The sequence below is a fragment of the Neopsephotus bourkii genome, unplaced genomic scaffold, assembly GCF_033783945.1.
Source record: "Neopsephotus bourkii isolate Nb327-2 ecotype Australia unplaced genomic scaffold, CSIRO-AGI_Nbou_v1 NB_1780, whole genome shotgun sequence".
Classification (NCBI taxonomy): domain Eukaryota; kingdom Metazoa; phylum Chordata; class Aves; order Psittaciformes; family Psittacidae; genus Neopsephotus; species Neopsephotus bourkii.
This window is the reverse complement of record NW_026902254.1, coordinates 12,528,526-12,541,680: the sequence shown is the minus strand read 5'-3', so window position 1 is coordinate 12,541,680 and position 13,155 is coordinate 12,528,526. Positions and strand designations below refer to the sequence as shown.

Here is a 13,155-nt window from a genome sequence, read left to right as displayed (position 1 = left end):
AATACATTTGATCATGAATCTTGATTCCCAGTAAATTACATAGGGATTAATGTATTTTAGGTTCACAAATTCACTGTCACAAATGGTGCATGGTAGTGTTTGCAGCAAAGGTGGCCATCAGCACTTAAGTACAACTTTCGATACTAGAAATTGTCCTTCTGGTGCAATGCAAGGTGCTGGAGAGCATGCCAGTTCCCGGATGGCCACGGAATTACAAGCTGGTTTCTGGTGGGCAGGGGAGGCTTTGTTCCATCTCTGCTTTCTCCACAGTCCTTTTGCTGATCTGTAGGTTTCTAGACTATAGCCCCAGTGACTGTGCTGTGCAGATAACAGAATACAGAGTCTTCTATTGTGTAAGCTGACCTAAACCAAATTGTAATGGCTCATTTATAAACTTACCCAAACCTGGGGCAATAAGTAATGCACTTGCCAACAGACAGCCCCAATAAAGGTAATGATTATTACACAGTAAAGTGCTCAAGTAACAAGTTTGTTTTCATTCAGGGAAAGGTGAAGTTCCATTTTCAGGAATAAACTGTCAAGTGAAAAATGCAGATGTTTTTCTCTGCCTCATTATTTTTTTAATTATGTCAAATAATCAAAAATTATAGTATCTGACTGTGACACGTTACAAAGGGGGAACATTTGAATCAGAGATATACATGTTTATCAATAACATTTTAAATCAAGAAGCTGTCAAAACTGATGCAGTTACACAGAAGACCTGAGTTCAAAGAAATTATATATTCTAAAGTATTGCCTGGGCATCAGCATCACTACTACTGCCCTCCATCCTCTCTGCCCCTCCCTCTGCTCTCCATGTTTTTAAATTACAATGGCTCAAAAACATCAACGTGGAGCACTACTGGCCCAAACACACCTGCAGGATTAGGCCCTGCCGCAGACTGAGGCACAGATGTCTGGTTTCCCAATGCCAAACACATTTAGGGGCTGAACCAAGCTCTGTGGTGTTTGCCCTGGCTGCTGCAGAGGTATCTCTGGATATAGACCAGCACAATTCTGGCAGCTCAGGAGCTGTACTGAAAAGAATCTGAGGTGCTAGTGTTTCTACGATTTAAATGGGGTTTTGTAGACCATAGAAATCAGGTGCTTGAATTTTTTGCCCATATTTCTGAGGATTTGGACCTACTGTACACTAGTAGTGTATACCAGTAGCATACTACTGTACACTAATACATACATGGTGACCAGTGCACTGAAAGTGGTGAAACTGTTCTAACAAAAGGTATGTATCAGAGTACTTGTGGCACAGGGAGAAACTTGCGTCGTACTGAATAATATGACTACATAGAGCAAACAAATCTGGCTGAAGCTTTGTTCTTTTTGTTCTTTTGTTCTTTTTTTTTTTTTTTTAAATAAGCCTGTCAAACCATTTCTTATGGTGGTTAGCAGTTTCCTACAGAGGCCACTGTTTTTTGACAGTTCCATCAAAAACTGGCCATGAATGCAAATCATGGCAAAAAAAAATTGTAGATGATGCAAAGGCTGATGGAATTGTGAAAAACAATGAGAAGGAGCCAGTGGTGTAGTATTCAGTAGGTGGGATCTACTGAAAAGGCAGTTGAAGTAGGGCTGAACACGAGGCTGTGGAGTTTAGGAGTAAGAAACACAAGACATGCCTGCCACGTGGGACATAACCCTATCAAGTGATGCTTCTGCAAAGGATTTGGGATTAGAATTGACAGAAAAACTCCACATGGTTTGCTAGTGAGAAGGTGTGGAGAAGCAGGCCTTGCAATACAGAGACATGGGGAGAAGAAGGAGGGATGATCTTCATCTCTGTAGACAGCAAGGATGGAAAGGCCTGAAACTCTAGAGAACTGATGAAACTGCCACAAAAACTATTTTAGGTTAAAAAAAAGTTACTTCTTGTGAAGGAATTCAGGAGTTCAGCATACAAGTTTTAGGCAGTGTTGCTTGATTGCAAGGCAAAAGCAGAGGTCTTGAAACACTTAGTCTATCAGAGAATGGTTTAAAAAACAACCCTAGCTGGAAGCAAAAGCTAGACAAATTCTCATGAGAAATACATCATGCTTGATTGTCTGAGGGAGTGATTGGCAAACAAGCCATAAAGGAAGTGGTGGGGTCTACAGCTCTTTGATCCCTTAAAACCAATGTCCTTCTGTAAGATACGATGTAGTCGGAGAGATGTTATAGGACTTGATGTGCAAATAACAATAAAATGTAATGGTCCATGTCATATACTATCACTTCTATTAGATGGTCTGATGGATCTTTCCAGCTTTAAAAGTCAATGAATTAGAGTCCCAAAGTGTCTTATTTAACTGTGCTCAGAGAGGAAGTCCACTGTCTTGAAGTTGTGAACATTAGCATGGTAATCTCCTCTTCTACATCTGCATTTCCTGTTCTCTGCCTGTGTTCAGATACAGAATGAAGTTTCTGAAATTTGCCTTCCTCTTGCTGGATAGCAGGGCTGTGCTGGCTGCTTGCTCTAAAGCAAATTGCCTGTCTTAAGGGAATGATTCTCATCATTTATGTGAAGTCCTGTTGTAACAACAGAAGAAATAAACACATCAGACATTGTACTACAAGCAGCAGGCAACTAAGAGTCTTGCCAGATCATCCTTTGCATAAGAGAACAAGAACTGTTCCCGTTGAAGATAAAGTTCATTTTTTATTATTATTATTATTATTATTATTATTATTATTATTATTATTATTTCCTACTTGACAGTTACTGTGAAGGTCTAGAGGAGCGAAGGGTTGTTGTCAGATGGAAACTGGGCTTCTCATGCATTTGCCATCTTTCACTGTGGAGTATGGCATCTGGCACTTGTGATGTTGAGTAGATGAACTAAATGAGGAATGACTGACAGGGAGGAGAGGGCTCTGGAGGTGGCAACCACTGGCTTCATGGTGGTATCGTGCCTTTCCCAATCCTGTGTCAGCTCCTTCCTACACTTTCAAAGAGGAGACAAGCCTCCCTAGGGTCTTGAGGTTTTGAGGTGTTTAGTGGTATCCATTCATGCAACATCAGCTTCCTGAAGCAGCAGCTCTTAGTGCAGGGTTAGTATGGGCAGGTGATCATCAACCACTTTCCTCACTTTGCCCTTCATCTGGGAAGCACTTGTCCTACAGTACCAGTGCTCAGGCTGGTGTGGGTTGTTCATGTGCTTTTCTGCAACCTTACTCCCAGTTTGAAAAACAAACCTGCAGAACTACAAGAAGACAAAAGAGAGGGGTGAGGCTTTGGTGGTAGCTAACAGCTTCTAACAAGTGTCCTCCTCTTTCCTTTGCTCAGGATTTATCAGGCTGTGAATGAGTTTGACACCATGACCGCTGAGGACTCCACTGCAAGAATGAGCAATGATTCCTCCAACGTGGCTACTACAAAAGTCCCCGAAGGTGTTGCCGGTGCCCCCAATGAGGCCGCTCTGTTGGCCCTCATGGCACGCACTGGATATAGCATGATCCAGGAGAATGGGCAACGCAAGTATGGCGGCCCTCCTCCTGGCTGGGAGGGCCTACACCCTCCTCGCGGCTGTGAGGTCTTTGTGGGCAAAATCCCCCGTGATGTCTACGAAGATGAGCTCGTCCCCGTGTTCGAGTCTGTTGGCCGCATCTATGAAATGCGCCTGATGATGGACTTTGATGGGAAGAACCGTGGGTATGCATTCGTGATGTACACGCAAAAGCATGAGGCAAAGCGTGCTGTCAGGGAGCTGAACAACTATGAGATCCGCCCCGGCAGGCTGCTGGGGGTGTGCTGCAGTGTGGATAACTGCCGGCTCTTCATTGGAGGCATTCCCAAGATGAAGAAGAGAGAGGAGATCCTGGAAGAAATCGCCAAGGTGACAGAAGGCGTGCTGGATGTCATCGTGTATGCCAGCGCTGCAGACAAAATGAAGAACAGAGGCTTTGCCTTTGTGGAGTATGAGAGCCATCGAGCAGCAGCAATGGCCAGGAGGAAACTCATGCCAGGAAGAATCCAGCTGTGGGGACACCAAATTGCCGTTGACTGGGCAGAACCAGAGATAGATGTGGATGAAGATGTCATGGAAACTGTTAAAATCCTCTATGTGAGGAATTTAATGATTGAGACCACGGAGGACACTATTAAAAAGGTCTTTGGGCAGTTTAATCCAGGCTGTGTAGAGCGAGTGAAAAAAATACGTGATTATGCCTTTGTGCACTTTACAACCAGGGAAGATGCCATTCATGCCATGAACAACCTTAATGGTGTTGAACTGGAAGGCTCGTGTCTGGAGGTTACCTTGGCCAAGCCAGTAGACAAGGAACAATACACCCGGTACCAGAAAGCAGCAAAAGGAGGGGCAGCAGCAACGCCTGAAGTAACTCAGCAACCTAATTATGTTTACTCTTGTGATCCATATACACTAGCATATTATGGATATCCGTACAATGCTTTGATTGGGCCCAACAGAGATTACTTTGTGAAAGGTTAGTAAGCACAATTAGGGGATGTGATGTGCAGGTTTGATCTCAGGCTGGTGCGACCTACCCAATGTCTGCCTGAAACAAAGGACAGCTGGTGCTATGCACTTTTTTCTTAAACACTCCTTTATAGGTCTTTTTGCCATATTCCTGTTCTGTTTTATTTTAATTTATGACAATACAGAGTGTATTTATCTATAAATAGTTGCCGATGTAGAGGCTAGTGTGAGTGGGCGTCAAAAATATAGCTAAGAATGGGCTAATGGACCAAGCTTGGGATGGGGAAGAGAGGGATCTGGTTTTTATGAGTGCTGTACAAAGTCTGAGCAAGTCCAAGGACTCCAGCTTCTGAGGCTTCCTTCCAAAGACCTGGACCCTATGTATAAGAAATCATTTTTTTGCCTAGTCCTGGAGGTGTGTTGCAGTGACCTGATCATCCAAAAGGAGGGATGTCAGAGAGAGCCTCAGCTGGAAGCTCTCCAGGTGTCATTTGCTCTCCACATTAAAGTGACAGTAGTGCTGTGTCCTCTATAATTTGAGAACTACTAGCAGGAAGAATCATATGAGTGCCAAATAATTATTTGATTATGTATACTTTAGTTATCAGTTACAGTTTTTAAAAATTAACCGAAAATCAGTTATTCATTAAAAAAACCTAGCAGCTATAACTGGTGTTATAATTACAATTATCCTGTACTTACACGAAATATAGTTTCCTGAAATTCAGTGTTTATTTCCGTATAACAGGCAGCCTAGCATGAATATATTCTTAAAGCACCCATATAAACCAAGAGATATTTTTAACCCTAGCTGATCAACAATTTCAGCTTCTTCTCAATTTCCAGATTTGCGCTTGCAATGAACTACAAAGGAATTAGCTGACAGTCTAAATATTCAATTAGACCATCACAGACAGTGCATTACTACCACAATGTCCAAAGCATGTGCATGGAGTCTCTAGGAAAAATATAGGCAATATTTTTGGAGATGGGGTATAATCACATTACTAGTAAAAGAGCAAAAACAAGACTAGTAAAAATACAGGCGATTATGGGACAAAGTTGATTAAAGGCCAGCTACAACTTCGGGCCATTTCTGCAGGGTCCCGTCACAGCCAGCTGAGAGACTGGGTCTTCTCTGGAGGACAGCTGAGAGCAGAAGCTGCTCCTACTGCATAGAAATTAACCCAGAGAAGCCCTTCTCTCTGCTGAGCACATTATACCCATAACACCAGCCACAAGAGTTGCACTGGTATAAATAAGCAGTTAATGCATGGCCAGAAACATCAAGAGCAAAACTTGTGTAGGCTTACTGTGTGCTTCTAAGGCCAAACTCTTCTGTTTTCCTAAGCGAGGTCACTAAGACTCAGATCAAACTCAGATCAAATTCAGCAGCGTCATTTCTAAGCACATGCCTCCCAGCCTCAGCCTGCACCATTAGTGCTCCCCACATGGCTGTTGCTCTCTGTTATTCACCATCCTTTTCTATGTTGTTATCATAAGCAGGCAGCATACGAGGCAGAGGGCGAGGTGCAGCTGGGAACAGAGCCCCCGGCCCCAGGGGCTCCTACCTGGGGGGATACTCCGCTGGCCGTGGCATCTACAGCAGGTACCATGAAGGCAAAGGAAAACAGCAAGAGAAAGGGTACGAGCTGGCGCCCAGCTTGGAGTTACCTGCAGTCAATCCGGTGGCCATCAAGCCTGGTGCAGGTTAGTATGTGCAATGAGGGGAGGAAAGCAGAAGTTGTGGGTAAGACCCCACTCCAAGCCTTGTGTCCGGCACATGGGGGCCCCTCCGGGGACAGCCCATGGCTGCAGCAGTGGGGACAACCCCAAGCCACAACTCAGTGTTCCTCTGTGGTAGATGCTTCCTGGCCCTCACTGGGCTTTCTAAAACAAGAGGCACACAGTGGGACAGGGGACATGGACATCCAGGAGCTCTTCAGACCAAAGGAAAAAGGACTGAAGCTGTGCCCACCACTCTTGTCCCCTTTTGCACCTTCTTAGGAGGAAGCTGATGTTTTTCTCGATCTGGTCATGTACACTAGAGCATGGTGACTAAGAGCAATCTTCCTCCCTTTTAATTTCTTCAAAACTAATATCTCCCTGGGAGAGTACCACCCTGAATTTCCAGCCAGGCCAGAGCTCTCTCCTGCTGAATTCCTATTTCTTTGGTACTACAAGGTTGGGAAGAGGACCAGGGGCTTCTCCATTGCAGGAAAGTCCACAGCTGAGGCAAGCTTCTCCAACACCATCAGTGGCATGGGAAAGGAGCAATGCAGGGAGCCCTCAGGATTCAGTTTGCAGTAATGCAGCACCTACAAGAGAGCTCTCAGCTCTGTTGGGCTACAGGGAGCTAGCCCAAGGGCTGGGGCAGGGACCACCCCCTTCTGCCTTATCCTCAGCTGGGAAAACAGTCCTTGCCCTTCCCAGGTGAACAGGATGGAGGATGGAGCCTTCCAATTCCTCAAGTTCCTGACTGGAGAGGTTTCTATTTGTAAAAGAAGCCTGAGGAAGAAGGTCCTTGCAGGTGAGGTGGACAAGCTCTCTTGCACAAGTCCTCAGGTCTTTTCCCCATTCCTCTCCCCAAGCAAATTGTAAGTGCAGAACCTAAGCAGTACTTAATAGAGCTGCAGTGGTTTCCCAAAACATGATCCATACTGTCAGTGGATCATCACTACAGCTTGCATCTGAAGAAGGCTGTGAAGAGTTCTTTGGAACAGCTGGATGAGACAATGGCAGAAGGGGTCTAGAGAAAAAGGCTAATGAGATTAAAGCCATTTCCAAAGAAAGATCAGACTTCCTGAGAACACACTGCCCACTCACAATCAGAAAATATTACCACTATGTATGTTTGTAAAGATACTTCAGGAATTCCAGGTATTATTAAAGGATGCTTGAAAAGTGGGCTTTGAAATACATGGCTATTAGTGGTGTCTGTAATTAATTCAACTGACAAAGAAAAGCCTGAAGCTGAAGCTCAACTCTACATATTTCTACACTTGAAGCATGTTAGAATTCAGATTTCTTTATTGGGTCTTCCTCCCTAATTGCTCCTGCATAGCCTCTCAGCACAGGAGCCACCAGTCATTTTTCCCCAATCAGATCAGACGATCTAGTAAGAGGTACCACATGCAAGATATACCTCTGTTACTAGAAGGGTCTGACTCTGAAAACACATTACCAGAACCATGGAGTAGAGATGTATCAACTCTGCAAAGCTTCCTGCCACTTAAAGCAACTATTTCCTTGCAAATGGTTAAAACACTCCTGAGAATTCACCCCAATACCCCAGCTGCCTGTTACTGTTTTTCTATCAGAAGTTACTGCAGAATGGAGCATGTGAGCTGTCTGCCTTTGCTTTGGTGAGAAATTATCCGGGTTATTTATATATTTTATTTAACCAGAAATTATCTGTTTTTTTAATCCAGGAATTATCCAGGTGAGAAATTATCACCAGGTTATTATCCTGGTGATAAAACTAGTTTGAGCTGACCAGGTGGGCTTGGTGAGGAAGGAGAGCTGGAAAAGGTCATGCGTGAATGTCTCTGCTTGACAAAACAGTGGTAGTCCACTTGCAGTAAAAACTCTCTGCCTGAAAGATCAAATCCCTTGTTGCAGTCCCCAGGATCGAAAGGAGCATACTGCTTGCTGGCACCTGTCCTTCTCACAGGCAGAACTGCACACATCTGCATTGTAAAGTTTCATCCCAGTGAAAGAAACCTGTGCGCATATTTGGCTTCCTTTCTGACTTACTGGCTGCACCTCCCATAGATGCCAGCATCACCTCTTAGTCCACCGTTGTCTCTGTTTTCCCTACTGCTGAAAGGCTCACAAGCTGAACGGTGAAGTGTGCATTATGAGGCAACGATGGAACAGTTGGGTTCATCATAGACAATTTGGGTTGGAAGGGACATTTAAAGATCATCTAGTCTAATCTTCCCATCATGGGCAAGGACATCTTTCACTAGACCAGGTTCCCCAGAGCCCCATCCAACCTGAACACTCCAGGGTTGGGGAATGCAGAAGATGGGATGCCCAGCTTCTCTGGGCAATCTGCTCCAGTGTCCCATCACCCGCATCACAGAGTATTCCTTCATTATGCCTGATCTAAATCTACCTTCTTTCAGTTTAAAACCATTACCCTTTGTCCTGTCACAACAGGCCCTGATAACAAGTCTCTCCCCATTTTTCTCATAAGCCCCCCCCCATAAGGCCACAATAAGGCCTCCCCAGAGCCTTCTCTCTTCTCCAGGCTGAACAAGCCCAACTCTCTCAGCTTTTCCTCATAGGAGAGGTATTCCAGCCCTCTGATCATTTCTCTGGCCCTCCTCTGGACCCATTCTGACAGGTCCATGTCTTTCCTGCACTGAGGAATCCAGAGGTGAACACAGCACTCCAGGAGGTGTCTCATGAGAGTGGAGTAGAGGGGCAGGGTCACCTCCTTCGACCTGCTGGTCATGCTCCTTCTGGTGCAGCCCAGGATACAGTTGGCTTTCTGGGCTGTGAGTGCACACTGAAGCTGGCTCATGTCCAATTATTGTGATTATTTGGAATGTTCAGCAAAGCGCATTTCTTCCCTAAGCACTGCCATGAAGCTCAATTTTGAGCCATGTACAAACTCACCATCTCTGAACACTTATTCTGACCTAGGCTTTTTGTCCTTTGCCTGAAAGACCATAGCTCTAATTATTTTGCCTTGTCCAATTTTGGCATGAGTGAGAATTCCCTAAAGAGCAATTTCTTTTCTCTGTGTGTCATTAAACAAGCTGATCCTGTAGCATCCTGAGGTGGGATAAAAAGTATTTAGCCAAGTTAGTCCTAGGAAATGCATAATAGTAAATCAACTGATTTTTGCAGGGTTGATTAAAGGACAACATATAGACTGGATCAGTTGCTGTCTGCAACATCTGCAGTACAAACCACACTTTTTTTTTCCAGAGCAGCTCTGCCTAAGGCAGCTGCATGTCCCTTGATCTCAACAACTGGAGCAGGGACCCCACCAGGACAGTACATGCTCCCACCTGCCCAGTGCTCTTGGCCGGGGGGAGGAGAGCAGTGGTTGTCAAAAGGGGCTGTGTAAATTCAGGTCACAGTTCCCAGTCCCTGGTAGGACTCTGGCCCTGGTACACTGTGCCAGCAGCATGGGCAGAAGTGCTGGGCAGAGCAGGCAGCATCGAGCCCATTGTTGTGCATCAGCCACAGAGCTCCCACCCATGCGGAGGGCAGAGGTGCTCCTGCAGTTCTGCCAGCACAAGGGCTACCTGCCCTGATGAGAGCAGCACAGGACCACTGCTGGAGGGATGGTGAGGCAGAAAGCAGGGCTCTTTGAGGTGAGATCCTGGAAACCCTCTCCTAGCGTATCTGTCTGATGTGTTTCATCTCTCCTAGTGGCCATCCCTGCCATTGGTGCCCAGTACTCCATGTTTCAGGCCGCACCACCAGCCAAGATGATGGAAGATGGCAAAATCCACACTGTTGAGCACATCATCAACCCTATAGCTGTCCAGCAGGACCCAGCTAGTGCAGCAGCCGCAGCAGCAGCCGCAGCAGCAGCTGTAATACCGGCCGTCTCAACACCTCCCCCCTTCCAGGTGAGTTCATCCCATCCTGCTTCCCATGCATCCTGCTCTGCATAACCAGCGTGGGGGAACAAACCTGGCCCGCTCCCACTCAGGAGATGCTGTCAAGGATGTGACAGTGTGCAATGGTCCTGTTGCTCATCTGACATCTCTCTTTGGACAACCACTGTCCCTCCTACGGGGGACCCAAATCTGGGAGGTAGGGAACAGCATCCCATGATGGAATAACTCTTACTTAACAGGGCATGCGCTGCCTACCCTCTTATTATCACCTCCCCTTCTAGAGGGTTTGCAATTCAGGAGGTGCATGTGGGCTATTGCAGCAATTTAAGCCCCTTTTTTGAGGTCTGACCCCAATATTTTTCCCCCCAGGGCCGCCCCATCACACCGGTGTACGCCATGGCTCCCAATGTACAGCGGATCCCCACCGCTGGGATTTATGGGACAAGTTACGTGCCATTTGCAGCACCGGCTGCAGCAACAGCAACGATAGCCACGCTACAGAAGAACGCTGCTGTTGCTGCTGCAGCCGCAGCCTATGGTGGGTACGCTGGATACCTCCCCCAAGCATTCCCAGCTGCGACCATCCAAGTCCCCATCCATGATGTCTACCAGACGTACTGAGACTGACAGCAGAGGAGGGTGGTGGAGAAACACACACTGAAGGAACACTTTACTATTTATGAAGAAAGAACCTTCTGCAAAAGAGGAAACATTTGGGCTTGGTGAAACTGATGCAGAAAGTGAAGAATATCATAGAAAAATGTGTTTGGAATGTTTTCTATGCTTGAAGTTTTCACTAACTTTTTTAGGCTATTTTTAAAGTTTAACACGCCTGTATTCATACATTTCTAAAGGACCTCAATGCATCCAGCCCGCCGCTGACATGCATTTAGAAGAATCGTAGTGGGGTTGCATAGGGTCTTTTATTATTTTTTTTAGCAGTTATATTTTCAATATATTTGTGGTATGAAGGTTATTTTTTAGTAACTTCTGCACTCCAGAGATGTCTATTTTGTAGTGCCTTTAATAATATATCAGCTATATATTAAAAAGCACACCTGAGCAGCTAGGGAAAGTTTTAACAATATATTTTGAAGAATATATTCAATATTTAAAGAATATGTACCTTAGATTTTTTTTTTAAGAAAAAACAACAAGTATCTTATTTAAAAAGTTATACTGGAAAGTGCAATTTGAAAAATGTGCAAGACCTCCGCATTTTTGTGCTGGCATTAACACAAACTGCTTGCTCTTATTTCAAATCAGAAGTAACTAATATTGCCCATTTGGGAGAGAGAGGTAAAAAAAAAGCCTCCTCATGCAAACCTCTTCACAGTGTGATTTGCAGGCTTGTGCTAAGTAAAGGAAAGGCTCTGAGCTTTCCTTAACAACTGGATTTTCTATTTATTGAAGCTACTCGTGGTTGGCGCACATGCAGAAACAAGTAGCCACTATCTCACGTGAGGTGTCTTGACTTAGGTCTTCATCCAGTATAAAGCTTAGGCTGTCTTTCAATGCTTTATTTTATTCTTTGAAGTATATGTTGTAGTGACTGAGAATGTATGCTGCTGTCGCCAAGAGGATGTGCAGCATTACTTGCCCGTCGCTCCATTGTGTTCCGTGAGAAATTCCAGAGGTAATAGGGGTGGTAGTGATGCTGGAATTAGTGAAACAGGGCTAGCCTCCCTCCCAGCCTCCTTTCCATGCTATATTCTTCTTCTCCACAACTGGAGTTGTACCTGCACATCAGGGGTGGGAGCAATTAGACCTGATGATTTCAAAACATAGAGCTTGTAAATATCTTTTAATATACATTTTTTAAGTCATTTTATGTTGCAAATTTACATGGTATGTGGTTTGCCACGAAACAAAAACCTTTTATTGCGATGTTATAAAAAAGTTTGGTTTATTAAGAAGTAAATATATTATTGCAGTGTTTTGTGGCCTGTTTAAAGGCTTTTATTTAGTAGTGCAGTGAATGTAAAATATAGTAAAATAGTAAAGAAATATCTTGCCCATTGTATGAAGTGCATCAGCCCTGCAGACACAGCTCTGGTGACACGAGGTGTGAAGCTGGGAGTGAGTAAACAATGTTCCTTTACCTTTTGTGGTGTAAGTACCAACCCAAGGGGGTTTGTATTTGGGTATATTTTGACAACTGAACCACATCCAGACCACGTCCAGCTCAGTTAAGTGACCTTTTAGCACACTTTTCTTCCTTGCCTCTAAATGGAGCAGTTGTTTTTTAGGTGCTCTTGCTCAGCCGAGCTGAGTTCTCCTCAATCCCATTGACCCATTAGCGAAAGCACTGTGAGGTTAACCATTAGGTTGGACTCTGCCCCTCCGCACCCTTTCCCAGGAGAAGTTATTGTCTGTCCCTACGTTTCTGAAAGCACACCTATACCTTAGCCCTGAGGCCCTGCCTCTTAGTAGGGCAAGAGGAGGTGATTCGGATAAAGCCCCAAGGGGGAAGCCCCCAGCGGGGAGGTTGTTTCTGCCTCCTCTGGCCCTCTGGCTAAAGCCATGGGTCCATGGGGTCTGTACAAACACCCAGTGGGTTGGGAAAAGGCAATCTAGTGGTTTGGGTCTCTGCCAGCCCCTTTCCAGCCCCATGCTACTGCTGACCCAGAGAGGAGGGATTAAGGGTGATGGCTTCCTTCCCACTCATCCAACTTCCTGCCAGCAGGATGAGGGACCTGCTGCTCGCAGAGGTGTCAGGGAGAGAAACTAGCCAACGAGGGCAAACCCTGAGGTGCCCCATGTCACAAGGTGCTGCCTGTGCCAAGGCAGAAGCAGGCAGGGCCCAGGAACACAGGCAGCCAGGTCACACTGAACCTCCCTCCTGTGCCTTTTACTCTTGCTTCTAAACCATTTCATGTACATTACTACTGAGGTAAGTCTGGTAACTTGAAATGTGAACATCTTTAGGTTAAGAACAAACTATTCAAAGAAAAAAAAAACATAAAAAAATAAAACAAAAGTAGTGTGCCTTATTCTCTAAAGAGCTGATATTTTAGGTATTTTATTGTATCTCTGTTCTCTGTACTGTCAGAAGCCTCTGAGTTTATTTAGTTCTTGCTCCATTTACGGTACATTTCTAGAATGTAGTGAATAAAGCAGTCTTTAAAAATTGA

At 45.1% G+C, this 13,155-nt stretch overlaps 1 protein-coding gene across 6 annotated transcripts in view; it reads left to right on the top strand.

Moving 5' to 3' along the window:
• Nucleotides 1–13,155, top strand: part of RBM47 (RNA binding motif protein 47) — an 80,917-nt gene extending 67,762 nt beyond the window's left edge. For 5 of the 6 annotated variants that reach the window (XM_061379931.1, XM_061379936.1, XM_061379934.1 and 2 more), the window contains 4 exons: nucleotides 3,284–4,443; nucleotides 5,940–6,146; nucleotides 9,828–10,030; nucleotides 10,391–13,155. In XM_061379931.1, the coding sequence (XP_061235915.1) occupies nucleotides 3,284–4,443; nucleotides 5,940–6,146; nucleotides 9,828–10,030; nucleotides 10,391–10,642 (1,822 nt within the window). In that variant the 3' untranslated portion in view covers nucleotides 10,643–13,155. The remainder of the gene's footprint in view (nucleotides 1–3,283; nucleotides 4,444–5,939; nucleotides 6,147–9,827; nucleotides 10,031–10,390) is intronic. The other variant, XM_061379933.1, reaches the window with a different exon arrangement.